This window comes from Capra hircus, chromosome 15, assembly GCF_001704415.2.
Source record: "Capra hircus breed San Clemente chromosome 15, ASM170441v1, whole genome shotgun sequence".
NCBI classification, from domain to species: domain Eukaryota; kingdom Metazoa; phylum Chordata; class Mammalia; order Artiodactyla; family Bovidae; genus Capra; species Capra hircus.
The window spans coordinates 30,691,453-30,718,810 of NC_030822.1; the positions used below are offsets into that span (position 1 = coordinate 30,691,453).

Below are 27,358 nucleotides of genomic sequence, written 5' to 3' on the forward strand. Positions count from 1 at the left end.
GGCGGGGCGGGGCGGGGCTCCAAGCCCCGTCAGCTGTACCTCCGCAGCCTGGAAAATACCAAGCGCAGGCGAGCGGAGCCCCCGAAGCCCCCAGCCTAGCCCCTGGGGAGGGAGGAAGGTGGGGTGGGGGGCGGGTGGTGCGCGCGGGGCCGGGGGAAGCGGGGCGGGGCCGGGCGGCGGGACCCGCTGCTCCTCCCCCCAGAACCCCCGCGCGGCCCCGGTCGCCCGGGCAGCGGCGGCGGCGGTGGCGGCAGAGGCGCTCGCACCCCCGGCCCCGGCCGGCCCCCGGCGAGTAGCGGGCACAGGTGAGCCTGCCGGCCCCGCGGGCGCCCCCCCCCGCCCCCCCCCCCCCCCGCCACCGGCCCAGCGCGCTTCCCGCGCCGGCGCCGCTGGCGAGTTAGTTGAGCCAGTCCGGCCGGCGCTGCGCGGACCCCACCGGACCGTCCGTCACCTCGGGTCCCGGCCTCCCCTGGGTCCCGACGGGCTTCCCCCGCACCCCGATACGCAGCCCCCAGTACGGCTCCCACCCCCGGCGGTCTGAGGTCGCGCTTTTGCGGAGAGAGAGAGGGGCGTACTGCCCAGTGGCGGCGGTACGCTCTGGCCAGGGGGCCAGCCTCTGCCTCTCTCGAACTCGCTACCTGCCAGGACCCCGGACAGCCGCACGCGCGCCGGCAGCGTTCTGACTCCTGTTTCCAAACCGGTCTTGCAGGTCCCTGGAAGGTGGCGTCAGCATCTGCAGCCGCGTCGACGTTGTCGGAGCCTCCGCGGAGGACCCAGGAGAGCCGGACCAGGACCAGGGCCCTGGGCCTCCCCATGGAGCAGTCAGCTGCCTCCCCAGAGCCCCCGGGGCCTCGGCCAGTCCTGGGCCGCGACAGCGTCCAGGTGCCCGACGACCAGGACTTCCGCAGCTTCCGGTCAGAGTGTGAGGCCGAGGCGGGCTGGAACCTGACCTACAGCAAAGCTGGTGTGTCTGTGTGGGTGCAGGCTGTGGAGATGGATCGTACCCTGCACAAGATCAAGGTAGGGTGGCCCCGCAGCAGGTGCAGCCGACACTGCGCCCTGACTCCCTCTGACTGGGAGTCTCCCTGTCCTCCAGCAGGGGTACAGACACCTGGCTGTGCACCTCAGAGTCTCCTGCGAGGACCCAGGAGGCACAGTTTGCTGGGAGACAGGGGGTGTGACTCACTCAGCCCCTGCCTGCTCAGGAAGGTGGACCACTGCCAAGCCCACCTAGGAGAGTGGCCTTCCTCAAGGAGCCCTCTGCCCTTGAAGCCTTTATCAGGTCCTGACTTGAGTCATCTCAGGTGGGAGACTGAGCCTTTCAGTCCCGAATTCCTGATTCTCTCAGCCTGAGCTGGGTCTCATTCCGCACTCTCTGCGCTTCTTCCTGCCAGATGCTCTGCTCTTCCCTCTTCCCTCCTGGCTGTCCCCTGAGTCTCTCCTGCAGGGACTCAGGATCCTGGGTGGCAGATCCTGAAAGCGGGGCTTAGATGTCCCTGCCTCACACAGGGCCAGGCTGGGCCGGCAGGCTGGGAAAGGAGGGACCAGGGTGTAGGCCAGCAGAGGCAGGGAATATGCAGGCATAGTTGGCCTCTCTCACAGCCATGCACTCCACTCCTCACAACCCCATGATTTTCTTCTGTTTGTCAAAAGAGGGCCGGCTTGGGGTTTGGGACCCTGTGAGTCCACCTCCCCTGGGGACTAGATGGGGAATAGGCTAGTAAAGACTCTGATGAGAGGCCTCAGTGACTGCCTCCAACACAACACATCTGGCATTGCTGTGAGTGCCACTTTTCAAGGTGGCAGATCTCCCTTCCGCGGCTCCTGGCAGTAGACTGTGCCCTCCCCTCTCTCTTGCCTCAGCCTTCCCACTCTCTCAAACACGTGGAGAAGTGTATTCCTGTGGTGGAAGCCGGCAGAGGTGGGAGCAGGGCAGTGGACTTGGAGAGCGCGCCCGCCCTCCCCCACTCCAGCCCCTCCTGCCTGGGACCTGCCCTTGGATTCGGATTTAGCTCTGGCATCAGGGCCTCATAATAGGGCCAGAGATGTCTGACCTTCCCTGCTGACCTGTGCCTTTCTGTCTCACTTTGTCTTAGTCATTTAGAGCTTCGTCTATCTGTCCTCATGTAGGCACCTGGCTCACCCGTTCTGCCTTCCCTGCTCCCTTCTTGACTCTCTGTCTGCACCCTGGCTATCTGACTGTCTTTTTCTTTCCCAGTTCCCATGTCTGTCTCCTTTTTTCCCTTTCTGGAACTCTCTACCCGGGCCTGAGGACTCTGGGCCGGGGGCTTCCCCAGAGCTGGACCTGTGCCTAAGCCTGAGGAGTGGGGAAGGGCAGGGCCACTGGCATGTTCCAGCTTAGTGCTCTCCAGGGACAGGGACACGTCCTATCCTTTGCATCCTCAGCCTCCAACACAGGCCCAGCAGGGATGTTGGTTGAATGAAGGATGGAAGGAACGAACGAATGAAGGAACACATTGAATATAAAGTGAGCAAAGTTGTTGTGAGAAAAAGGTTGTTTTCCTGCCTGTAACCTGGGAAAGGCTCAGGCTGGCCTGTGCCAAGGGGTAGGGAAGCATAATCTCCCCATCAAGCTGGCTCTCCAGAAGGAAGGGTAGGGGAAAGTCTGAACTGAGCCGGGGACTCCCACCCTCTGTGTCAACAGAGTGGAGCTGCCTCCTCCATCTGGCTTGGTTAATGAATAAACCCAGCCCAGTCCAGGACTGGAATTGGTGAGTCTGGGAGCCAGACCTCCACAATAGACCCCTTGTGGCCATATCAGATTTGTCAGGTGTTCTTCCTTGAGAGTAGAGGGGACTGGGAAAACTGGGGTATTGTGGGCTTGTAGTTAGGGCGTACACCTGGCCTTCCTTCCCTCTCAGACTGAGCAGCAGAGGTTGGAGGTGCCTTTGCAATCCCCTTTTCAAATTCACTCCTTACTGGAGTGCAAGTCCAGAGAGGAGCAGGGGCTAGCCCAGGCTCACACAGCCAAGCCCCAGCCAAGCCAGGCTTGGAACCCAGATCTCTAGCCTCCCAGCCTAGTGGTCTCTTTTGTGCTCCCCACAGTGAAGGGGGCTGGGGCCATGAGGTGAGCAGAGCTGGGGCCTAAGGAGGGTGCTGAGCCTTGGCTCAGGGAAGGGAGGTGATCCTGAGATCTCAGATCCCCTCAGCATAGCCACGTGGAGCTCTGGGGGACAGGCAGAGGTCTCCGAGCTCCCCCATCCCCAAGACTCCAGGAATCCCGTTTCTGATAAGAACCCCTGCTCTGAGTCGAGCATTTGTCTCCATTGCCTGATTGACCTTCAGACCAGTCTGGGGCAGTAGTAGGCTTATCTCCAAGCTACAAAGAAACTGAGGCTGAGAGAGGTGAGGTCACTTGCCTGAGGTCACACAGTAGCTGAGGCAGGAGTGGAACCCAGGTCAGCCTGGCTCCAGAGCCCCTGCCTCTCTCCACTTGGGCTCACATCTTGTCAACATTTTGGCATTTGACCCCATCAGTAACTCTGAAGGACACGGTGTTCTCATCATCCCATTCCTGTTGATAAATGAAAAAGCTGAGTCCCAGAAAGGGGAGTGGCTTGCCAAGGTCACACAGCAGGTCTGAAGCCAGAGTTCCCAGCGTCACTCCAGGAGACTGGGACTCAACCACAGGTATTTGTTGAGCTCCCTGCTCCCCACAGCCGGTTCTTGGTCTGCCCCCTGAGCTGGGAAAGCCAGCTGCCCGTTGGACATGCCCTGTGCACGTGAATCTAGGGTGGGGGAGGAGCCACCTAGCTGCCTACCTGATTGATTTCCTCTACCTCACCCCCCTTCCCCCAGACTTATCTTCTCCCTACCCCTGTGTCCAGAGGTTCCTGGAAGTCACTGTGGCTCTGGCCCAGCATTTGGAGCCAGAAAAAAGGGACAGAGCTGCTGGAGGCCACCTCTGCCCTTTCCCTCCCTGTGGTCTGGCCTGGTCCCAGGCTTGCATAGTGCTCTGGGCACCAAAGAGGAGGCAGATACCGCCTCCTGTGAGGTCAGGCCTTGTCCCAAAGGCTGATGCTGAACATGGATCCTGGGCCCAAGGGCAGAGGGCTGCTGGGCACCTGAATGCAGGTCTATCAGTGCCCAGGCCAGGCTTCCTCAGAGCTGCTGTAGAGGAGAGAATTGGGAAACCAGGGGGCTGTCATTTATTCAAGCAAGGCCAGCTGGAGAAGAGGCTGAGGTCCAGTCCTGGTTATAGTATTTTTTTGCTCTGTGTGTAACTGTGGGCACATCCCTGCCCTCTCTGGGCTGTTTCTCCATCTGTGCCATGGGGCTCTCCTGGCTCCAAGAGCCTCTAGACTCGTACCTGTGCTGGGTCCCATGGAGAGGGATGGGGCACAGGGGACAGAAAGCTGGAGATGGCATGGCATGGCTGGCCCAGTCCTGCCCTGATGCTCACGTGCTCAGGTTCTCTGATCCTGCTGTGCACCTAGCTACCTGAGAGGCAGAGGGTGGCCAGACCTCCAGAGGGTGGAGAGAGACTGATAATTCCAGATGGCTCCCTGCCCACTGCTTGAGGCAGATATTCACAGGCAAATGACTGAGGCAGGAGGGGTTCCCAGTGAGTAGGGGCCTTGAGGGCCTTGGCTGGAGCAGGGGTGTGAGGTCTCCTGGGGGAGCATGGCTGAGAACCTGAGGTTCCTCTTGCCCACAGGAAGCTGAGCAGTGGGGACCTATCTCTTCTGACTTCCTGTCCTACAACTGCTCCTCTTCCCCTTTGGAGAAAGCTTGGTGACCCCTCTCTGACCTGTCTCACTGTCCACCTGCTTCCATACCACAGCCTCCTGGGTAACCAAGCTCTCAGGCTAGTTCTCAGGCCTGTCCTCTCTCAGCACCTCATTTTCTTCCCCTGTGAAATTTGGGATCATCTCAGGGATCTCCAAGGACCCTTCTTACTCTTAATGGTCTATGGGACTCAAAAGGGTCCTGGGGATGGTGGAGACAGTCACAGGGCCAGGCGTTTTCTTCAGGTCTTTCCACTGAATCTTCACAAGTGTCCTACGAACTCCATTGAACAGATGTGGAAGCTGAGGTTCAGGGCAGGAATTCACTTGTGCAGTCAAACAGCTTGAAGGCAGCTGAGGCAGGATCGGAACCCAGGTCCTTGAGACTCCAAGGCCAGGATAGCTTCAGTGTCTCGGGCCTGCTTATTAGCACCACTGGCCCCTTCGACCTCCTGGACCCTGTCGCTCAGAACCCACCCCTCTCTCCTGCCTTAGGTCACCCTGTGCTGTCATTGCAAGAAGGCACCCTGGAGGGGTCCCAGCCAAGCAAGAGCCCAGTCCTTACTGTGTGACCTTGGGGTTCACGTTACCTTTCCGGGTCAGTCTTCTTATCTGTGGTGGCAGAGGCAGGTTTTAGGGGTTTGGATTCGGTGAGCTCAGGTTTAGGCTGGGCTTCTGCCCCCTCAGGGGCTCAGTTTCCATATTTCTCTAGAAAGATGCTGGGCAGGTGGTTTGTAGAGCCTGGCCTTAGGGCATGGTAAGGGTGTCTGCAGTACTGGACACAGGGTAAGGATGGAGAGCTAAAGCCTTGCTGGTCTGTGCTGTCTGAGAGGTCCCTAGATGGGGCTCCTGAGTCCAGGCTGGGGTCCTGATAACCCCTGGCCTGGATTCCTGGATGGTTCTAGCTCTGACTTGGAGTAGGGGCAGCTGGAGGAAGTTGTCCAGACCTGTCCTTAAGAAACAGGGCTCCCAGAGAGCTGCCCCCCAAAGTCGGGGTCTGGATCTTCAGGTGGAAGAAATCAGAGACAGGAAAGGTCAGAGCTGGCTGGAGGCTTCAGGGAGGTATTCCTGGAGGTCCTTCCTACAGGGGGAGAGAACAGGTTTCAGGGTCCTGGCCATGTGGCCTTGGGTAGATTGCTGCCCCTGTCCCAGCTTTAGCTTCCTCTTCTGTCACATGCGAGCAGCTGTGCTGGCCTGCCTGTCTTTGGGCACTTCATTCAGGTTGGAGACAAAGAGGGAAATCAGGATGCTGGAACAGACACTTGTCACAGGAGCTGCAGAGACCTGGAGGGGGCCTCTCAGCCATCCCTGGAGACCAGGGAGGGCTTCTCAGAGGAGGAATGCTCAGGTGATCGGTTTGGAATTGGGTTGAGAATGAGGAGTACAGGTTTGACAGCACTGGGAACATTTCATACAGAGGAAGAGGTATGTAAAGGCCCCCGAGGAAGGAAACAGGCAATGTTGGGAGAACTGCAGGTGGTATATTGTGGGTTTGGAACTCAGGGGGCTGGAGGTGATTAGACAACTAGATCAAGGCTCTTGAATTTGGGTCCCAGAGGTTCTAGGCTACTGGGGAGGGTTTTAGACAAGGTGGGTGGTAGGAGGCAGATGCTGCTCTATTTGTCTGCACAGACTTGCCAAGGCCTGCAGTAAAGTAGGGCCTGTGGGGAGTGGAGCACGGGATTGCCTCCAGAAAGATTTTGGAGGGATAAGGGACAACATAGTGGTTATGGCATAACTCTTGAGCAGGCTGGGATGTGAGATAGGATAAGATGTGCAGCCCCCGGGGGCAAGGAGCTGGTTGGGGGGGTGCCTTCAGTCAGTCCACGCTGGGCGCAGAAGAGCCCTCAGGCCCGCAGGCTGGCTCTGTGCCTCCACGACCAGCTCCCCAGGCTCTGGCTTTTAAACTTTAACGAGCCCAGCTCAGTTTCCAGCCGAGAGTCTTTAAAGTTTCAGGAGATGAGAGAAAGGAGGCAGTCCTGGAGACAGATGGGTTTCCTTTCTTCCCCCGCTTCTCTGTGCCTGGTAGAGCCGCCTGGAGCCAGAGCTGTGGGCTCCAGGACCCTGGAGGCCTGGCACTCTTTAGGGATCTTGGACCTAAGCTGGACCTCTCCAGTCTGTTAATGAGGGGCCAGCAACCACCAATGGAGTTAGAAACTCTATTTCCGCCCTGCTCTCTTACCTTTACCCCTTACCTGGGCAGGTAAGCATCACCCCCACCTGCCCCCTCAACAGGGGAGAGGAAAGGTGCTCAGACCAGGCACTGGGCTTGAGGTGCCTGGGCCTCCTGTGCTTCACTTTGTCTCCTCAAGCATATTTGGTCTGGCCTCAGTGCTCCAGGGCCCCTGGAACTGCAGAAACACAGGCCGTGGAGGAAAGTATCAGGCCCAGAACTTAGTGGTGGGTCCCACACCAAATACAGAACCCTCTCACTTGTCATTAAAGAGAGGCTGGACAGGTGGCACTGGGCAACTGGAGCTGTTCTCCGGGGCTTTAGTATAACAACTGCCTCCCTATCTCTCAGCCTGGCTCCCCGAAGGCAGCTACTTGTTGCTTCTGACCTGCGTCTAGAATCCTTCTGTCTTGGGGCAGTTGAACAATGCCGGCAAGTTTTCCTCCTCCATGGGAAGTAGGGGTGAATCCCACCTTTGGTCTCCTCTGCACCGCCTGGGCCATTTAATCTCGCCCTTTGAGTTTCCTGTCATCTAACCCTGGCTTTCTGAGAATCCCCTCCAGCCTCTCCTTGATGCCCCCTTCCTAGTTTTGGACCCTTCTAGATTGCCTCGGGCCTGGTACTGGACCAGAAAAGTGTTAAGTCTGAAGGCAGAGGCCTGACAACCAGAGTGGATGGAGTTCCCTTATGTGTCTCCAGTCTTCATTCATTCAACATACTATATGGTGAACATACTATACACCAAGTATATCCAGGAATTTAGTGGCAAACCAAACAGATCAGACCCTGTTGTCATGAGTTTACATCCTGAGGGGGAGACAAGCATAAGATACCAGATGGTGTTTGTGTGTTATGAAGACAGGATGATGTGATGGGAGTTGTCTGGCCTTCTATATTTGGGCCTTGTGTGTGTGGAGCTGGCCTGTGGGTGCCTGTGTGTATGATCTGGTCCTTGGTTAGGGTAGACTGTGAGCCCCTCAGGGGCAGGGCACCTGACAAGGGTCATCAAATCCATATTGAATGTGTGTGTGTGTGTCTGTACATGCACCTGAGGTTGTGTGTGTCTGTGCCTCTGAGTGTGAGACTGCGTGTGTTTCTGTGTCTGGCATTACTCTGTGTGTGTGAGTCACACCCCCTCACTGCAGCAGAGTTGTCTCTGATCCAATTATGTCTCCTCAGCTGTCTCCCAGCGGCTTCCGCCCCCCCCAGCTCAGCCTTGGCTCTGCCTCGGTCTTCCCCTCCCTGCTTCCCTGCAGCCTCCTATCTTTGCCTCTGGGCCTGGCTCTGGGTCTGAGTCTCCCCTTAGGGTGACTCTATCCCTGTTTGTGATGGTTACTACCTCTGCCTGTATGTCTCTACTTGTACCTTTTCTCCCCCGCCCCCTTTTTTTCCCGTCTCAATCATTTATTCGTTCAGCAAACCTCTTCTCATGCCTCCCACCCACTCTACCAGCCTCTGTGCTGGTGCTTGGGGCCTGGGGATGGATCACACCTGAGTTCTGCTCTGAAGTCCTAGTGGGGAGACTGATGGAGATGGTGACAGCCTTCCGTGACTCCTCAGGCCAAGGGAGATGTGGGTGACAGCATGGTGGGGTGCAATAGTATCTGGGTAAGACCTGGGGGGCCCAACAGGAGTTAGGTGGCAGGCTGAGAAGGTCTTGGTGGGTGTGGACTAAGGGTGAGGAAGGAGAGGAGGCTGAGCCAGAGTGGGGAGGACGTTTTAGGGTTTGATCTTAAAGTCGGGGAGAAGCAGCAGAGGCTTTCAGGCTGGGCAGTGCCATCATCACTGGGTTTTGTTTTTTATTTTAATTGGCTGCGCCACATGGCTCGTGGAATCTTAGTTCCCTGACCAGGGATCGAGCCTAGGGCCTTAGCAGTGAAAGCACAGAGTCCTAACCCATTGGACCACCAGGGAATTCCCATCACTGGGTTTTAGAAAGCTCCTGGCCGCAGGTGACAGCTTGACCTGGAAGTCAGGAAACCAGAGTTGAAGGTGGGGCTGCAGTGGTCCAAGCAAGGACGGTCAGGCCTGCCTGAATCTGGCAAAGGGAGGCTGCTGGGAAGGTCATGGCCAAGCTGAATCCCAGGTTCCAGGCACAGGAAGGGAGCAGAGGCGGGTGGGCATTGGGGTTGGGTAATACAGCAATAGTGGACATGGTCAGGATGAGCTTTGTGGGCTGTGCAGGGGGTGGTGCCCAGGGAGCTGCTGAAGATGCAGTCCAGAGCTTACTAGAGAGCTTTGGGAGCCTGAGGCCACTGGCAGCCCCTGAAGTCCTGGGAAGTGTTTATCCAATTTGTCTCTGTCTACTTGTCTGTGTGTCAGCCCTGGCCCGTCTTGTCTCACTGATCTCTCCGACTGTCTCTCTTTTCTTACAGGCCCACCCACTCTGTTCTTTCCCAGGTCTCCCTCCTCTGTCGGGCTCCCCCACCTCCCCCAGGGCTGGAACAAAGTGGTGGGAGCTCCAGACCAGGAGGTCAGCTTCTCAGAGGTCAGAGCAGGGTGTGCCTCAGAAGCCGAGGTCAGATGCCGAGGCCTGGGGGGCGGGGGCGGGGGTCCAGGGAGGCTGCTGGAGACTAGGGGGAGGGCAGGGGGGTGGAGGCAGAGAGGGGCTGAGTCACTCAGCCCTGGTAGAGAGCAGCAGAGGGGCCTAGCTTGGCCTGCCTGAGCAGCCCCTGGGAGCTGTGTTTCGGGTAGACATGCAGTACCACCTCCCACCAGTCTCAGGAGGGCCACACTTTTGTAGAGAAGATGGGTTGAGGTTGTCTGTTGCCAGATGCTCTTCCCTTCAGAAGAGGCTTGTCTAGTCATTTTGCAGATGAGAATTCTGAGCCAGGGGAAGGAGAGCCTGTGAGGGGCCCACACCAAACCTGCTGCGTGCTTCAGCTCCCCTCGCTCTAGGCAGAGCTGCCTCCATAGCCCAGTCCCTGGTGGGGACTCCCCAGGGACAGGCCTTATCTGGCCAAGTGCTGGCCCCCCTGGGATTCCTTGAGTCCTTGACAGCAGAGCCTAAATCTTAAAGAACAACTTTAGCAGTCGACTTTGGGTCACACTGGGTTCCTGAATAGTTCTTCACGTTTCTTAGCCACTATTTACAAATGGGCCTAATCTTCCCTCCTCCTGGGTAGTTGAAAGGATGGAATTAGGAGAATTTGCAAGGCCCCAGCACAGCACCTGGCACAGAGCTGGCACGCTGTTAACGTTTGCTGAATGGATGAATGAATGAACAGTCTGAGGTACCCAAGGGACAGCTCCATTTCCTCCCGCTTCCATCTTTCTTCACTCGGGTTACCTTGTGGAACCGCATGAGCTCTGTCCTTCCCCCAGCCAGTCCAGGCCCTTTCCAGTCCAGCACCTCTGCCAGGAGCCTCTTCCCTGTCCTTACATGTGGGTGCCATCTGCTATACATTCTGCAAGATCTTGCTTCAGGGTGCCCCTCCCTGTACCTATGTCCCCCTACTTTTCTCTGTCCCTGCCCTGAGCCCCCAGGTTTCATGCCTGTATCCTGGCTGAGAATGGAAGGACTCTAAGTCCCCTCTGGCTCCACTCTCAACATGGCTGTAGTACACAGAGCATTTCCAAGGCAGCTCAGCATCAGCCTGGGCAGCCTGAAGCCCGTCTCAGCTGAGTCCAGGCTCCCAGGTCTAGGGAACAAGGCCTTTGGGATTCTGCACAATGCTGTTAACCTAGAGAAAAAATATATAGTTTCTTTATCTTGTATAAACTCTATTGTACCGACAATGACAAGAACCCCAAAATGAGGCACAGCTAGCCTCAATTCCTGAGCAAAACTTTTCCCTGTTTCCTTCCAGCTCTCATTCGAGGGTGTAGATAATTTATATACAATCAAGCCTGTGGCACAGATACAAGTTTGTGTCCTCTTTTGTTCATTTAACATTGCATCTGTGGAAATTTCTTGCACTGCTACAGAATTATTAATTCAGGAACATTTCCGGCAGCTGCTGCCTGCTAGGCCTCTTCTGGGTTCAGAGGGGCCCCTGCCCCTGTCCAGAGGGACCCCACTGTCCTTCCTCAGCAGCAGCGCGAGAATCTTCAAGGTAATGAACCATTCTTAACTCAACCAGGCCCTGCTGTTGGTAGTGTTCCAGGTTGTCCTCCAATATATTCTGCTAATTACAAATGCAATATTATTGTCATGAATATTGTAACAGAACTTTTTTTCTTATTTCGTATTACCACCCCCCAACCCCTCAAGTAAAATTTTCAGTTCCTGGAGGTCCAGAAACTGAGTTAAAAGATACATTTTTATGATTTTAAAAATATTTGCCAAATTGCTTTTCAGAATAGTGGAACCAGCTTTTGCTGTCACTAACTGGGTAACAGTTTTACCATATCCTCATGAGCAGTTGGGTATTTTGTATATTTTTGCTAATTTACTGAATGTAAATTGATGTTTCAATACAGATTTAATTTACCTTTTTTAAAAATCAGAGTTATTAAAGGTCTTACAGAAAATCCCAGAATATCCTTTAACTAGTCTCTGCCCCCTCTCCCCACTTACACTCCATTTTATAAGAGGATGAGGGTAGAAACAGAAATCAGCCTCACGTGCCACAGAGAGTTTGATGAGCGTCCAGGAGGTTTTCACAACGACCCTTCCTTCTTTCTCCACAGAGCACTGAGGGCCACCAGTCATGGCCCAGAGCTCTAAAAGTCGAGAAGCTCACATGGGCTTGGCATCTTTGGTGGCTCACCTGTCCCTCTTTCCATTCAGGCAACGTTTCTTTACTAAACTACGCCAGGCACTGGGGATGCCAAGACGAACAAGGGGCCAAGATGAATCGATGCATCACAGCGTTGCTGATGAAGGGAGCCAGTGGGGCGGAGGAGCAGGCCCCAAGACCAACCTGCAGAGTGTAGGGACAGGGTAGGCTGCCTGGGCAGGGCACAGCCAGGCTCAAGTGGGAGAACAAAACAGCGAAGAACCAGCGAGTGGCAGTCTTGGGAAAGCGGGCCTCAGCAGACCTCTCTCTCCTGCACACCTCCACCTCTGCTTCCCTGTCCCTTGTGTCAGTCCCCTGGAGCTGCTCTTGAGATTTGGGGCGGCCATGAGAAGGCCTTGCGGTCTCCATTCTGGGGCCCCAGGAACCCAGAGGCAAGGGCAGGTGCTCCAGCAGCTGGGCTTCATGTTGGCCCTGTGGGGCCTCTGGGAGGGGCAGTGGAGGGCCCCGAAGCCAGCGAGCAGGCAGTGAGTGGCCCCGGGGAGGAGGACTGGGAGCAGAAGCAGCCAAGGCAGAGGGGCTGCTAGCGCGGAGCCTCTCGTGCGCCGTGTGTCCTGGGCCAGTCTCTGCGTCCTTCAGCACCTGGACTGACACGGTGAGGGCAGTGCCTGGTGGTGGGCTGTGAGGGTGGAACCTGTGGGCTTGGGCAGGGTCCTCCCACCCCCTCCCTGTCCATCCAGCCTGTGGAGGGTTCTGGGGGTATTCTTGTTGTTTTCAGCTTTCTTCCTATTGCTTTATCCTGCCTTTTGGTGTTAGCAGGCAGGGCCTGCGAAGTCAGGGAAAACTGTGGGGGCCTAAGGCTGAAGGCAGGGCAGCTGCCACAGGGGGCTTGGTGTGTAAGTCTCCTTTAATCCTCACAGCTTTACTCTGAGGGGAGGATTATCCCTGTTTGACAGATGAAGATACTGGGACTCAGAACTGAAGTCCTTTGCCCAGGCCAAGGCCATACAGGCAGAAAGTGGCAGGGCAGAGGCCTGTCTGACCAGACAGCCTGGAATTGCTGTGAGTGTGAGCCTGGGAGGGAAATGCGATGCTCCAGGCTTCTCAGAGGAGACTTCCAAGTGCAGAGCTCCAGGGCTGGGCTTCAGAAAAAGCATGGCCCTGCCTTTCAGGCCAGTGAGAGCCAAGGATGGAGTCAGGAATTTGGTTCAGAGGAAGAATCGCTGAGCTTTGCCTCCTTGGTCAGCAAGTCCTTCTGAATACAGTGAGCACTTCATAATAACCACCAATTAACTAAGGCAGCCTCCAGGTGCCAGCATGTTTGTTTTTGCTGGGTCAGTCCTGCCTCTTGAGGAGCAGAGCATTAAGTCCTGATGCTTTCAGGTCAGGCTCCCCAGGCTCTGGTTTGCTCCACCACTGTTAGCTTTGTGGCTGTGGTCAGTCATTGTACCTTTCTTAGCCCCATTTTCTCCATCTGTAAAATGGGCTTGATGATATCCATCAGAATGTTGGGAGGGTAAGAGACAGTGTCTACATAGGATGCACCTTGGCACCCTTGACAACTAGCAGAGGTGGTCTGACCTAAATTTCAGCCCCTGCGGGGTCCATGGTCTGGCGCTGCCGTCTCCTTTGTGGGATGATTTGGAGCACTCGATACTGGTTGTTGAGGTCTATTATTTGGGGCTGTGATTGATTTGATAGCTAGTGCTCCACCCTGGTCAGGAGTGCTGCTTCTGTGTTAAATATGGCTCTTTTGGGAGAGGATGATGTGCTTAATAGTTTTTCTTTAACAAAACTGCTAAAATGCAACATGGTGGGAAGTAGCACAGCCTGAGGGAGGTTTCGGAGCCCAAGTGGACCCCTTCCCCTTCTCTAGGCCTCAGCTTCCCTGGTGGTAACCTGAAGAGGAATAGTGGAAGAGGTTGTCTCTGGAGTCCCTAGGTCTCTGGGATAATCTGTATGCCCCATCTATTCCACAGGCAAGCATATTGGAGACCCGCTGTGTGAGGTCTCAGAGTCTGAGCCAGACTGGGATCCATCTGCCCACGTCTCAGTTTCCTTGTTACTGCCTTGGCCATTGACCCTCAAGGTCACACCACAGCCCTGTGGACATGACCTGACTTCTTTTCTTCTGTCTTTGGTCTGCCATCTCGCTGGGTCCTGGGAGATACTGCAGCCTCTCCCCGCGACACTTCCCTCCTCCACTGGACCATCTGCCAAAGCACAGGGCAAGGGGTGGGAAAGAGGAGGAGAGGAGAGTGAGACACCGGGATGGCCCTGGATCTTGCTCTGTACTGATTAATTTAAGCCTCCAGGCCTTTGCCACCCACCAGTCTGCCTGCTGGAAATGCCCTTTCTCCCCTTTCAGCAATTCAGCTCTGTTTAGGTTCCGTTGCCCTCTGATCCCACAGTTCCCATGCCCCCTGCCAAGTTCATTCTCCTTTGGGGTCTTATGTCCCCTTCTCTCCCACTTGCCACTTGATGGGCCCGTTTTGGGGCAGGGCCCAGGTGTGGTTTACTTACCCGTCCCAGCTGCCCAGTTGCAGGCCTGGCATGCAGCAGAATACTGCAGAAGGTAGTGAATGGATGGATGGAAGGGCAGGGCCAGGTGAGGCAAGAGAGGCGCCTGGGGCCCAGAATATAAAGAGATACATGCACACGTCTGTGGTCCTGGCCTTATGGAAGGGTGCATGGCTGCTTGTGGAAGCCTGCTTAAGTAATAACAGTACTGGTTTGGGGCATACCTGCCACATGCCAGGCATACTGCATACATTGAAAGTGTCAGTTGCTCAGTTGTGTCCGACTCTCTGCAACCCCATGGACTGTAGCCTGCTGGTCTCCTTTGTCCATGGAATTCTGTGGGAAAGAACAGTGGAGTGGGTTGCCATTTGCTTCTCCAGGGGATCTTCCCCACCCAGGGGTTGAACCCTGGTTCTGCATTGTAGATAGATTCTCTACTGTTTGAGCTATCAGCGAGCTCATTTTTGTCTCATATATTATCTCATTTAATTTGATCACAACATCCCCATGAGGTAGGTATTTTTATTATCACCATTTTTCATACAAGGAAACAAAGACTCAAACTAACTAAATCTTGTGCCTAAGGAGAGGAGTAGAAATTGGAACCTGGGATTGCCAGACTCAAAGCGTGCAGGAGTCACCCTGATGGCCTTCCTTGCTTGTCCATTCCCTCTGACCATGGTTCTGTGGGGGTTCTGGGAAATCTCAATTTTCTACATCAAGGAGTCTGGTGGAGTGTAGCAGGTACAGAGTCTAAAAATTTCTCTGGTGTCACCTGCTCCCTCTGGGCCTCAGTTTTCTCAACTGTAAAATGACTGCATGTGAGACTTCCTGCAGTAAACCAGGCCTTAAGAGCTTTGCAGCCAAGCATGGCTTGCTCCCTGGCCGAGCAGCTCTGGCACTGCCTCCAGTTCAGTTATGGTTTCCAGGAGAAGCTCCCAGGTGTCCAGCCAAAGTGACTGACTTGCCCAGGGCCCAATGGCTATGGATTCTGGTCACAGCCCTGCCCACCAGGTGCTCTCTGATGACTCACCTCTGCTCCCACCCATCCCTCCAGAAGCCTCTTAGAATTACTTTGCCCATGTGGCAGCTGCAGTTGCACACAGGAACGACGCTGGATGTAACTGACCTCTCTTGCCTCAGCCACGGAGCCTCCTGGGGGCTGTGGAAAGAGGCAGGCCCAGAGCCAGGCTGGTCACCTGGACTGCCTCGGTCTCCTTACCTGCAGCGCCACCACCGCAGCCTGGGTTCTCACCTTCTCAGCAGGCCCTGCAGCCGACCTTCTTCCCGAGGAACATACCATGAGCTTGGGAAACCTTTGAAGTTTCCTTCTTTATCTTAAAGATAAAATATCACACAGAGTTTATCCTCAGCTTGGTGCCTGTTCTGTCTTGTGCCCCGCGTGCTCCTCCCGCTGCCTGCTGTCTGAGAGCGAGGCCCTAGGTCCTGAACGACAGTAGTGTGCACCCAGCCGTGGGTACAGCTGGCCCTGGGGGCACTGAGGCTGGCCTGAGGAAGGAGGACTTCCCGGGTGGACTCTAACCTGCAAAGCATAATTCTGTTGTCACTCCCTCTTCATACACTCACGACCTGGGACAACACATTTGAGGACTTGCAAAGCCAAACCAGCTTCCAAACTTGGTTTAGAGAAGTTCTGGTTTCCTGACAAGTCACACATGAGTGCTCCTTGAGGGTTAACAGTATTGGAAGATCCGGTTTTTAAGTTTGGCTGCTTTCTTGCTGTAAGATTTGGGCAGGTTACTTCCTCTCCTGAGCCTCGGCTTTCTGTTTTGCAGCACAGCGGAGAAGCTGGGGGTGAAGGGTGAGTGTGTGTGTTGACCGTCCAGTGCAGCACCTGGACCTATGTGTCACCACACAGCAGACACTTGCGTGGGTGCTCCTGAGGATGCAGATCCAGCCTCTGCCATCTTCTCCATCGCATCCCTCTCCTCGCTCTGTTTACTCTCTCATTTATTCACTCGTGTTCTATTCGTCTCTCTCAGTCTGATATAGTTCCTGAGTCTTTCCTTGACTTTCGTTTCCCTTAGAGGCCAGATATTTTGTAAAAGCCCCTCATTTAGGGTTTGTCTGGTTAGCCCCTCATGATTAGATTTAGATCATGCATCTTTCATTGCATTCTGTCAGGAAGCATCTGAGTCGCAGCTTGCCCTGTCACTAATGACGCTCCCTTTGATCACTTGATTAAGGTGGTATCTGCCAGGCAAAGTGAAGTTACTGATTTGATGGAAGGTACTTTGAAACTCTGTAAATACCCTATTCCTCATTAAACATTCAATGTATTTATTTATTCAGACTTGTGTATATTTTGGTTTCCTATTTTAATCAGTGGAATATAATCTGTTACTATCATTATTTACCTTAATACATGAGTTGGCCTAGCTTTCGCCCACGGTAGGAGACCAACTGCCTGGGACTGAGAGTTTTCCTGGGATAAGAACTTTCAGTGCTATACTGGCAAACCCTGATGAGTTGGTTATGGAACCAGTGGGGAGCCCTCCACGCCTGCTCCTGTGTCTGGTAGGCAAGGTCCTTATCATTTTGTGAGGACACTGTCTTTACTCTCTGACACATTAAGACATTCTAGCCTCCTCCTATACGTACTCCCACCCAATCCCAGGATCACACATTTCTCTAAGAAGACCTGGCAGCAGGACCTTTTGAGTATTAGGCTGCAGCACACCCTGGGCACTGGAGCAGATGGAGCTCATTCAGCTGGCCGACAGGCCACTCTGTCCTCTCTGCCACGGCCTCTTGCTGGACACCTACTTTCCACACTGAGCTTCTCTGGAAACCTGATGCCCCGCGTCTCACCCCACACAGCTGACCACCTCCTCTGTGTCCCCTTGGACTGTCTGGGCACCTCCCCATCTCTACACTAGTCTCCTCTCTCAACTGGAAGCCTCTGAAGGACAGGCCTCAGATTCATCTCTGACTCTTCTGTGCTCTGCACAGAGCTGAAGCTGGTGAAATGACTCAATCTAGTCATACCTTCTTGCAGAGTAGGAAAGCAAACAGAGGGTGGGGAAGGAGTCTTTTCAGTCTGAAGCTGTTCTTCAATTTCAGTTTTCTTTTTTTTAATAATTTATTTATTTGGCTGTGCTGGGTCTTAGTTGTGGCATGCAGGCTCTTCCGTCTTCATTTTGGCACATGGGATCTAGTTCCTTGACCAGGGATCAAACCGAGGCCCCTCTGCACTGGGAGCACAGATTCTTAACCACTGGACCACCAGGGAAGTCCCGCACTTCGGTTTTCTTGACTAAAATGAGGCTAATACCTCAAAGTGATAGTGTGTAGAAAGCACTTAGGATAGTACCTGGCAGGTGGTGAGCACACGTCTCAGGATCTCTGGGGAATCTTTTTATTTAATTTTTTTCATTATTGAAGAGGCAGTACTATATATTTTAGAAAATTAGAAATACAGACAGCAAAAAGAAAATAAAACTATCATATGCTCATCATTTAGAGATTGCCGCTGTTAATACCTTAGCTTCCCAGGCCTTTTCTGTGCATAGATTTCCCCCGCGGCCCCAAAGTGAGATTATATCATGCATCCATTCTGTAACTTGCTTTTTCTTCAGGCAGCAATATCCACGATTTTGTCTCAGTAAATTTTCAGCACATCTAATTAATACTCAGACCATGTTCACATTTCTCCAGTTGTCCCAAATGTGTCCTTTCTGCTGTTGTGTCCAAGCCAGTATGCAGTCCAGGACTGCACTTTCTATCTGGTTATTTGTCCTATAAATCTCAGTCCCTTCTTTATGACATCGATGTGTAGAAAGACTAGACCAGCCGCCCTGCGGATGTCTCATCATCGGGCTTTGTCCTGTATTCTTGTGGTGACACTTAACTTGTTCCTCTGTCCATTGTATTTTTGTTAAGTGAGGCATATCCAGGGCTTGATGAGTTCACTGGTGCCTAGAATACTCAATGGGTAGTGTCCTTCCTTGTCCTTTCATCACCATTAGTGGGGCCAAGGCCTAACAAGATTAGGGGGAAGGCGATGTGACCCCTCCCTCATATGGTTGCATGTATTTACTTTTTAGTAGAGTGGTAGTTTAGTATGTCTAAACACCCAGTTCTGGGAAACCTTTTTAAGCTACACAATAGAACTTGTCCATTTACCGAGGGGAACTTGATACTGGGGTATGGGCTTTCGGGTGAAAAAAAAAATCACAGAACAAGGATATGGACTGAGTTTCATCTTACCGAGTGTAAATCTAATGAAACCTGGTTCTGTTTTTATTTGCTTTCCAGACGTGTGATCTAGGTGAAGTCCCAGCTTTTTTTTTTTTTTTTTTTTTTTTCACTTTTTGGCCACATCCTGTGACACGTGGGATCTTAGTTCCCCACCAGGGATAGAACTTGTGCCCCTTGCATTGGAAGGTGGAGTCTTAACCACTGGACCACCAGGGAAGTCCCAACCCCAGCTTTGCTGCTTATCAACTGGGTGACTGTGAGCAAGTTCCTTAACCTCTCTGGGCCTTAAGTTCCTCTTTGGATTTCTTGTCTGGCAGAGTTATTGTGTGGGTTAAATTTTTTTAAAAAAAGTTTCCTCTGCTCTTTTCTCCCTAGCTGGAAGGCTCTTTGAGAACAAGGCTAATAAGTAATAAGAATTCAAAGATGTTTGTTGGGGGAATTCCTTGGTGGTCCAGTGGTTAGGACTCTGAACATGAAGAGGGGGCATGGGTTTGATCTGTGGTGGGGGAACTAAGATCCCACATGCTGCATGGTGGGGTCAAAAACAAAACAAAAACAAAGATTTTGTTGGATGGTGTAAAAAAAGGAAGGAGGGCAAATGGAATGGCCAGGTGATAAGTACCATGGGGGAAAGACAGCCATTTAGGCATTCTTTTGTTCATTCATGCTTTCATTTCATTTAACATGTACTCATGCTGGGCTCTGTACTGAATCGACTGAGCCTCTGCACATGAAATTCAGGGACCTGGAGAGCACAGGTAGAGAGGAGGAGAGCACAGTGTATAGGAGTCCAGAAGGTTGGCTGGGTAATTCAGGAGGACTTCCTGGAGGAGGAGACCGGGACAAATGGGGAGGTTTGGTGGGGGCTGAGATGGGGGAGATAGTATCTAGATGCAGAGGCTAACTTTGTCTGGCACATGTGGCTTCTGGGAGGGCTGGATGGGGCTCATGGCAAGAAGTGAGTCCATGTTGGTGTCAGAGGTCGCTGTTCCTGCCTGTCCTCCTTCTCCTCCTACCCCGGCCCCCTTTGCCTGCATGCCTTCCTATCCTGATTAGCGCTTTGAGCCCTGCGTGACCCTGACAACCCATGTGTCTGTCTGCAGTGTCGAATGGAGTGCCGTGATGTGCCAGCAGAGACACTCTACGATGTCCTACATGACATTGAATACCGAAAGAAGTGGGACAGCAACGTCATTGAAACTTTCGACATTGCTCGCTTGACAGTCAACGCTGATGTGGGCTATTATTCTTGTGAGCAGATGCAAGCACGCCAATCCCAGCCCCCTGCACCTCTACCCAGGGCTCTAGCCCAGCCTCTTCCTACCCGCTTCCCTCCTCACAGTCACTCCTGGGGCCAGGCTGCTCAGAGACCTGAGTATAGAGATATAGGGCTGCCTTCCCTGAATCCTTGTCCGCTCCCAGACACTTGAGCATATAGAAACGTGTACTCACAAACACACATGCACTCCCATGTTCATGCATGCACATTCCAGACAAACACACTTGCACAGAGTCATGTATAAAACCCACAGCCACATGCCACCTACTCACCCACCTACCCACACTTCATGGAGACACAGATATACCATTGTTTTCTCCTACACTCACATTCACATACACAAACAGATCAGGCCAGCAAGGTAAGGGCCCTGTGAGGTGGTGAGGAGCAGGGGAAGCTGGATGCAGGAGGGGAGAGGGGCTGTTCTGTCTCCTTCCTAGCTCCAGAAATTAGATCTGGTGGGTGGGTCCCTGTTTAGATCAGGGGGAGCTGGCAGTTAACCAGGCATCCCTGTGTCTCTGGGCTTTGCCACCCCCTTTCAGGCAGGCAGGCCAGTGGTCTGGCTGAACTATCCCTTGCCCTCCACAGGGAGGTGTCCAAAGCCCCTGAAGAATCGTGATGTCATCACCCTCCGTTCCTGGCTGCCCATGGGCACTGATTACATCATCATGAACTACTCAGTCAAACATCCTGTGAGTCAACCTGCCTTCCCTGCTGGGTGGGCAGGGGAAGGTACCAGGTAGGGCTAGGCCAGCAGGCCTAGCCCAGGGAGAGGCCCCTGGCTGCCACCAAGACTTCTCTGTGACTTCAGTCCAGACATGAAGCCTCCTGTCCCTGATTCCTACCTACACAGTGAGAATAATGGCTCCTGTCTCCCTGCTGGGGCTTTTAGACGGGTGTGGACCATCACTCTGGACAAGTGGGTGGGAGGGGCTGGCTGGGAAAAAGGGAACAGGAGTGAGATGTAGGGTCACCTGGCCCTCCCTGAGGCTTGAGTGTCTTGATCTCCATGGCAGGCAGGACAGGCAAGTGCAGGTGGCCTGGGAAAGGATGAGAGAGAGTGTGTGTGTGTGTGTATGTGTGTGTGTGTATGCACACACCCATGTGTGTGCTTATAAACCCTCACCCCAGACTGGGGTCTTTCTGGAGGGGAACAGGAAATTCAGAGTGGTAATAATGACCTAGTCCGACTCCTCTTTTTCTTCTTACCCTAATATCAGGCCTGGCCTGGAGTGGATGCCAGGGCATGTGAACCAATTCTGTGTGTGTGTTTAGTACTCACAAAGACACCACTTTTTCCCACACCTTGAGTCTCACCTCCCTGTGCCTTCCATCCCCAGAAATACCCGCCTCGGAAAGACTTGGTCCGAGCTGTGTCCATCCAGACGGGCTACCTCATCCAGAGCACGGGGCCCAAGAGCTGCGTCATCACCTACCTGGCCCAGGTAGACCCCAAAGGTGAGGGCTTGGCCCTGGAATCCCATCATGGGATCCATCCTTCCCTATACCATGGCGATGGGACTTGATCTAGTTGATCTACTGGGATCCAGAAGGGCCTCTGTTAAGAGGGGTTTTGTATTTTGGGGCATCTGTACCCAAAACATTCTTTGAGCCAAAGTTTGTGACTTTTATAGTGTTTTGAAAAGCAAGGATCAAGGAGGTAGTCACTGCCCCAAGACAAGCTTACAGCTCTCTTCCTGGGCTCCTGCGCTCCCATGCTCTGACTTGCTCCCCTCTCTGGCTGCTCCCCCTGTCTTGGCTTCTATCCTGGAGGTCTGGGTTTCCCAGGCCCCAGTCCTTTTTCCCTTGGGAGGGCTCAGCCACCCCCCAGGCTTCTGTGGCTAGGTGACCACATGTCTTTCTGCTGAGATCCAGGTCCCTGTGGCCATTGGCCTCCTTGATGTGTCCCTCAGGATGTCTCTCTCCTAGGACCTGAGGCTCAATGTGTCCAATGCTGAACTGTCTCCCTCCCTGACTTGTCCCTTCTCCTGAGTCTCTTCCCTCTAGGCACTCGTACCCAAAACATGGTGGTTGTGGGGGGTCCCCTATTGCCAGCTCCCAAATCATTAATTAGTATTGATTCTACCTCCTAAATAGCTCCTGAATCTGTCATTTCTTTCCACACTCAGCCACCCTGTCTGTCCATACAGATTTTTTCCAAAGGACTTATTTCCTTGTGACTCTCTTCTGCTTAAAATCCTTTTGTGATTTTTCCATTGCCCTCACAGTGAAGTCTAAGCCCCCACTCCCAGGTTTCCCAGTCCCTTCTCATAGCATATACCTTCCTTCTTATCTAGGCAACCCTTTCCCTCAGCCTAAAACACCTCTCTGCCCTTACTCATCCCTCCAGGGCTGCTTCACCTCCTCTATCCCTGATGCCCAGAGGAGCTGCTCGCTCCCTGCCCTGTGGGCCCATCCCCCTCTAGCAGAGCACTTGGCACACTGTCAGGCTCCCCCAGACAGTGAGTTCCTCTCTGGGTCCCCAGGGCTGGTCCAGGGTGGGTGTCACTGAGTGACTGTGGAGTGAGTGAGGGAATGAATGAATGACTAGAGGAGGGGTAGGCTCTTGAGCATCTTTGCCTGGGTATCCCCCCAGCACCACTGAGGGTCCACTGGCCCAGGCCCAGAGCTCCCCAGCACCTCACTGAGTGAGTTTTTGGGTGTCAGAGGCAGAGCAGACGCTTGGGGATGAGGCGGGTGGAGAATCAGTCCACGGACTCCAGGTCAGGCCAGGCTGGAAGAGGTCATGCAGCAGCTAGGCTTCCTGCACCAGGGGGCTTGGAAGGACAGGCAGAGCAGGCGGTGAGCACCAGGGCCATTCAAGATAGTGGGACTGGGTGTGAGAAAATGGAGGTAAGTGTGAGTTGAGGGGAGGCAGCAGGCAGAAGCTTGACTGGCCAGGATTCTAACTCATGTGTGGCCTGTGATCACCTCGGACCCTGTGGTCTTCTTTCATGCAGCCCTTGGACTCAGCAGAGGGCAGAGGCCATCGGGTGGTAGAGGTAGAGGGTGTTACAGAGTTGAGCCTGAGGACCTTGGTCTGAGGTGGAAAAAGGGAGTGAAGTCGACGAAGTCTTACAGGTCTTGCCTCACTCTGCCCCCTCCTTGTGGAGAAGAGTGTGTTCTCCCTGGAAATCCCGGGTTGGAGTAAGGGAGCTGGTGTGTGTGTTTGTGGGGGGCTGGATCCCTACGGCTGCTGCTTCCTTTTTCTTCTCACTACCCTTTCCTGCCCTCATAGGCTCCTTACCCAAATGGGTGGTGAATAAATCTTCTCAGTTCCTGGCTCCCAAGGTGAGTGACCTTGGGACTTGGCGGGTGTGGAGGTTGGGGGAGAGCGTTCTGGGATGCAGGGATGGAGTCCGGGAAAGGGAGTCAGGGGGCGGGGCTAGGGCTGAGGAGCGGGGAAACGAAACCCCAGCTGGAGTCAGGATCCTGGGAACACTGGTCTGAGCCGCTGGAGGGCGTGGGAGCGGGCGCGGTGAAGGCCTAGTCCCGCTCCCAGCTCACCCCTTATCCGGCGGTACAACGGGTCCGCAGGCCATGAAGAAGATGTACAAAGCGTGCGTCAAATACCCTGAGTGGAAGCAGAAGCATCAACCACACTTCAAACCGTGGCTACACCCGGAGCAGAGCTCGTTGCCGAGCCTGGCGCTGTCGGAGCTGTCAGTGCAACATGCGGACTCGCTGGAGAACATCGACGAGAGCGCGGTGGCAGAGAGCCGGGAGGATCGCACAGGCAGCGCGGGCGGCGGCGAGGGCAGCGATGACGACACCTCGCTCACCTGAGCGCGGCACCACGGCAGGGACGGCGATACTACGGGGCGGAGCCCAGAGGCGGCGGATCCTCCCCCGCTTTCTCCCCTCCCCCACCTCCTGCGCCTCCTGGGGACGCTGGGCTCGGGCCCAGGCTGGCGCTGCGGCCTGGCTGGACACAGCCCCAATAAATGATCCCACAGCCTCATCTGGCTCATCACTGTGCCTCCTTCCCACTTGCTCGGGGGCACGGGCACCGCCCTCGGTCCCTTTGTTCTACAGTTCATTTTGTTAGTTTTATTACCCATCACGGGCTTTTGCTCCTTTAGACATCCCCTCATTTACCCATGTGAAGCGGGGGTGGTTGTCAACCCTCCTGTCCGTGGTTGTGTTCATTCATTAGTTGACTCTTCATTCATCCACTTGTCCTTGTTGTGTGTGCATCCTGCCATTCACTCAGGCTCTTAGGCTAACTTTCACTGCTCTAAGAGAAGAAACAGGTCTGGTCAGGGTCAGAGAATGGGCTTCTATTGTAGGACCTGCAGCCCAAGACTCCCTGGGTCCAACCTATGGACTGAGGGTCTGACATGTGCCCGTTGTGACAGAAGGAGGGGCAGAGGTCCTTGGCACTCAGACCACAGGGCTGTAGGCCCAGAGCTTAGGTTGGGGCAGCATTCTCTGCAGGAAGTTTGGGGGTTGAGGGGAATGTTGTCAGACTCCAGTGTAGTGAAGGGACCAGGCCCTGTGAACTGAGTCCTTTCTACCTCAGGCCCGTGCTAACAGAGAAGGTGGGGCCTCCAACCCCTTGCCAAGACGCCAGTCCCCTGGTCCTGTGTTCCCCACAGCAGCTTTGAAGTCTAGAGGGGTGTGTGGCCTCTCCTGCTCTCTGTAGCCCATAGGTGCCCTCTGCTGCCTGAGGGTCACCTCTGCTCTCAGGTCGGGAGGAGGGCGCTGTGCCCCACCCCTCTCCAGTGTTTCTGTACCCCATATGAACTGGGGGCCAGAAGTTCTCCCCAAGGTCTGGCCCTCCACGCTCCCGGGAAACGACCTACCTTTGCCTTGTCAGGAAAGCACTCGGAGTCCACTTTTTCCAGGAAGCGCAGGGTGAATATCCAGTAGGGGTAGGCAGGAGATTCTGTAACTCACTAAGGCTTGGCTGGTTTACCCAATACTGGCTTTGTAACTTTGGGCAAGCCCTGGAGCTTCTTTGGAGCCTCATTTCCTAATCTATAAACTGGGGTAATAGTTTTTAACCTTCAGGCAGATTGAGATAGAAGAAATCAGTTGCCCAGCCCTGGGCTTGGCATGTAGTAGGTGCTCAAATTAATGACACCCAATCTCAGCCCTGGACACAGGACCTGGGAATGCCTGTCAAACCCCAGACCCTCATCTGTTGTGTATGCTGGTAGGATGAGTAGAAATCTCCCATTCTCTAGGCCAGGGAAGCTGCCTGGCCGCCGGGATCTCAGGCTGCAGCCTTTAACTAAGGGATCCTTGGACACTCTGACTTGCATCTTCCCCACCACCCTGCTCCTGAGAGATGTGGGCCCAGGGACAGAAGTAGGATATTCTCGAAGAATGAAGTGGGTAAGGACTTCCTGGAGGAAGAGGTCAGGAACTTGCGTTTTCCAGTTTCCCACTGCCCCTTACCACTCTGGGGGTGGGGCGGTTTGTGACTTGTCCCTCCCAGCGAGAGGGGTGGCAGAAAGCGGAGAGGCTCAGGAGGAGATGGGAGACTCAGAGGGCAGGGGTGGTGGAGGCAGACCTCAGCTTCAGGAGACGTAGACGGATCTGTGAGCAGCGAGATGGACAGGGGAGACGCACAGATCAACGTGTCCGCAAGGCCTGCGAACTCCAGGAACGTGACTGGGCGTGGCCGGGAAGGGGCGGGTCCTTGTCCCCTTCCCCGCCCTCTCCTCCCCGGGGCGTCACGTGGGGCGGGCGGAAGAGCCCGGCGGGGTGGGCGCGCCCGGCCTACGGCCGCGAGTTGACTACGACGGTGTCGCTGGTGGCGCCGGGGCCCCGGCTACGCGCGTGGAGTCTTGGATCAGAACAGGTCAGTGCGGCATCGGGGGCTTCCCCGTCCGCCGCCCCTTGGCCAGGTGTGGCTCGGAGTTTCCCCATTCCGCGGAAGGGAACGCCGAGGCTGCGCGGCAGCTCTGCGCCCGGCACCTACTTCCGCGGGAGTTTCACTAGGTCACGTCTTCTGTACTGACTGGCGGCGGGGATGGAGTCGCCTCCTGAGGATATGCGGTCGGACCAGAAACGGTAGGGAGGAGGGTGAACCAGCGGGAAAAGGGGCTTCCAGCCCTTAGCCCTTTGGCGTGAAGCCTCCCAGGTTCCAGAGCTAACCCGCTTTCGGGTGCCTTGATTTTTTCATCTGTGAAATGAAGGCTCCCACTTCGTTGACTGCGGAGACCCTTACAGATCTGCTGGTTCATACGACCTTATGCACTGGACCTGGGGCTCTAGTGATCTTGGGCAGACGACTTCCGGTCTTTCCGCCCCAATTCCCCACCAGTAAATGGGGGCATGGCCTCCCAAGAGCCCCTACCTGCCCCAGTTGCTGGAAAAAGAAGGAGGTGTGTGTGTGTTCACTGAACGGGGTCAAGCCTGGAGTGGGTTATTGGGACTGGAGGAAGCAAACTCAGAATGCGGCCTGAGGGTGTGTGGTGGGTGTCTGGTCCTAGATCTCCAGGGCTGATTTTTAGCGCTGGTGAGCTCTGGTAGGCATCTGGTATATGCACCCCACTCCCCCAAGGCTCCTGTCCCAGGGAGCCTGCTTTGATCCCCAGGCTTGGTTGGGGGAGCGCAATAGGGTTGGACAGATGTATGGAGGTACTCAGGGAAGGATTTGACTGTGCAGTAAGGTCCAGAGACACCCAGAATACCTGTGCTCAGAGAGCAGTGTGTCTAGGCTGGGAGAGACCTCCCAGCAAGCTCATTACAGGGTAGAAGGAGCCCAGCAGAGTCCGAATACAGGTGCAGACAGGTACTGGGGTGGAATCAGACACTGAGACTCTTGGAGGCTCAGGGAGGAGGAGATGATTGGAATTGGCCTTGACAGTTAAGTGGTAATTCACAAGGATAAGGACTCTCAGAGGAAGGCAAAGCTTATGCAAAGGCAGGAACTTGCGCGGTGTGTTTGAGGAATGACAAGGAGATGGAAGTGGCTGGAATGGGTGGCAGAGGTAGGGTGTAGAGAGAACCAGTCCCCCAGTCCCATGGTTGGCTGAGGATGGTCCAGACCCTGCCTTGGGGATCCCCTCTCCCTGTTTGCTGCTTGCTCACTGGAGTAGGGCAGGAGGGGTGGTCCCAGGCAAGAGTCTTAACAACTGTGAAGTGGAAGTGGACAGATTTCTCCCAGGCTTCGTTGGGGCATTCAGGCCTCCCCCGTCAACCCTAGCCTCACCCCCGCCGTCTCTCGGACTCCAGTCATGCCTTTCCACGTGTCAAGCTTCAGCTGTGTGTGCAGGTTGCTTGTCTTCCCCACTACCCGCCTGCCTCCGCCCCCATCCCACCCGGGGAAGTTTTCTCCCCATCAGACCTCCTGGATCTCCTTGGAACTGACTGGGACCTGGGACAGTCTCTGTGCAGCCACCAAACTCTGTGTGTCTCTGCACATTCCCAGACTTCTCCATTTCCCCATCTACAGCGTTGAGTAATAAGACCTGGTCCCGCGATCCAAAGAGAGAGACTGCTGGAGCAAGATTTGAGCCTCTCTGAGTCTAAATCCACCCCCCATCTCCACCAAGGGTGTTTGGGAGAACACTCACTGACCCACAAGGAGAACACTCACCCCCAGGGAGAACCTGAGGGGAACGAGTCACTTCAGAGGGGTAAGGGGCCTCTGAGAGTCCAAGAGGCTAGGTGTGGACTAGCTAAGTCAAAGCCCTAGGAGAGAAGGGAGTCCCCTCCACTCTCCAGGGGCCCTCTCCCTTCCCCACCCCACTCTTCCTTTGGCTGAGCTCAAAGCCAGCCAGCT

General features: G+C 54.7%; 2 protein-coding genes and 1 long non-coding RNA gene across 11 annotated transcripts in view; 2 read left to right on the plus strand and 1 right to left on the minus strand.

Moving 5' to 3' along the window:
- Positions 1-716, minus strand: part of LOC108637666 — a 21,469-nt gene extending 20,753 nt beyond the window's left edge. Inside the window, exon 1 of the long non-coding RNA XR_001919221.1 lies at positions 639-716. This is a non-coding gene — a long non-coding RNA (uncharacterized LOC108637666). The remainder of the gene's footprint in view (positions 1-638) is intronic.
- On the plus strand, positions 44-23,581 carry STARD10 (StAR related lipid transfer domain containing 10). Of its 4 annotated transcripts, none has more exons than XM_018059390.1 (7): positions 44-68; positions 710-1,020; positions 19,445-19,592; positions 20,209-20,312; positions 20,961-21,078; positions 22,859-22,911; positions 23,158-23,581. In XM_018059390.1, the coding sequence occupies exons 2-7, from the start codon at positions 814-816 to the stop codon at positions 23,404-23,406; spliced, it is 879 nt and encodes a 292-aa protein (XP_017914879.1). In that variant the 5' UTR covers positions 44-68; positions 710-813; the 3' UTR covers positions 23,407-23,581. The 4 variants fall into 4 exon arrangements, with proteins under 4 accessions (XP_017914879.1, XP_017914877.1, XP_017914878.1 ...); XM_018059388.1 differs by lacking the exon at positions 44-68 and adding an exon at positions 206-305; XM_018059389.1 differs by lacking the exon at positions 44-68 and adding an exon at positions 416-514.
- ARAP1 (ArfGAP with RhoGAP domain, ankyrin repeat and PH domain 1) overlaps positions 25,318-27,358 on the plus strand; it is a 61,907-nt gene continuing 59,866 nt past the window's right edge. For 4 of the 6 annotated variants that reach the window (XM_018059391.1, XM_018059393.1, XM_018059392.1 and 1 more), the window contains exon 1: positions 25,318-25,429. The gene's annotated coding sequence lies outside the window, so the exon portion shown is untranslated. Of the gene's footprint in view, positions 25,430-25,492; positions 25,642-27,358 lie in introns of those variants that run through there. The other 2 variants (XM_018059395.1, XM_018059396.1) reach the window with 2 other exon arrangements.

Bases quoted from the DNA above. Each gene is read 5' to 3' on its own strand.
- STARD10 (XM_018059390.1), top strand. From the start codon at position 814: ATGGAGCAGTCAGCTGCCTCCCCAGAGCCCCCGGGGCCTCGGCCAGTC. The intron at 20,313-20,960 runs GTGAGTCAACCT...TTCCATCCCCAG, and splicing joins ACTACTCAGTCAAACATCCT to AAATACCCGCCTCGGAAAGA. The intron at 21,079-22,858 runs GTGAGGGCTTGG...CTGCCCTCATAG, and splicing joins GGCCCAGGTAGACCCCAAAG to GCTCCTTACCCAAATGGGTG.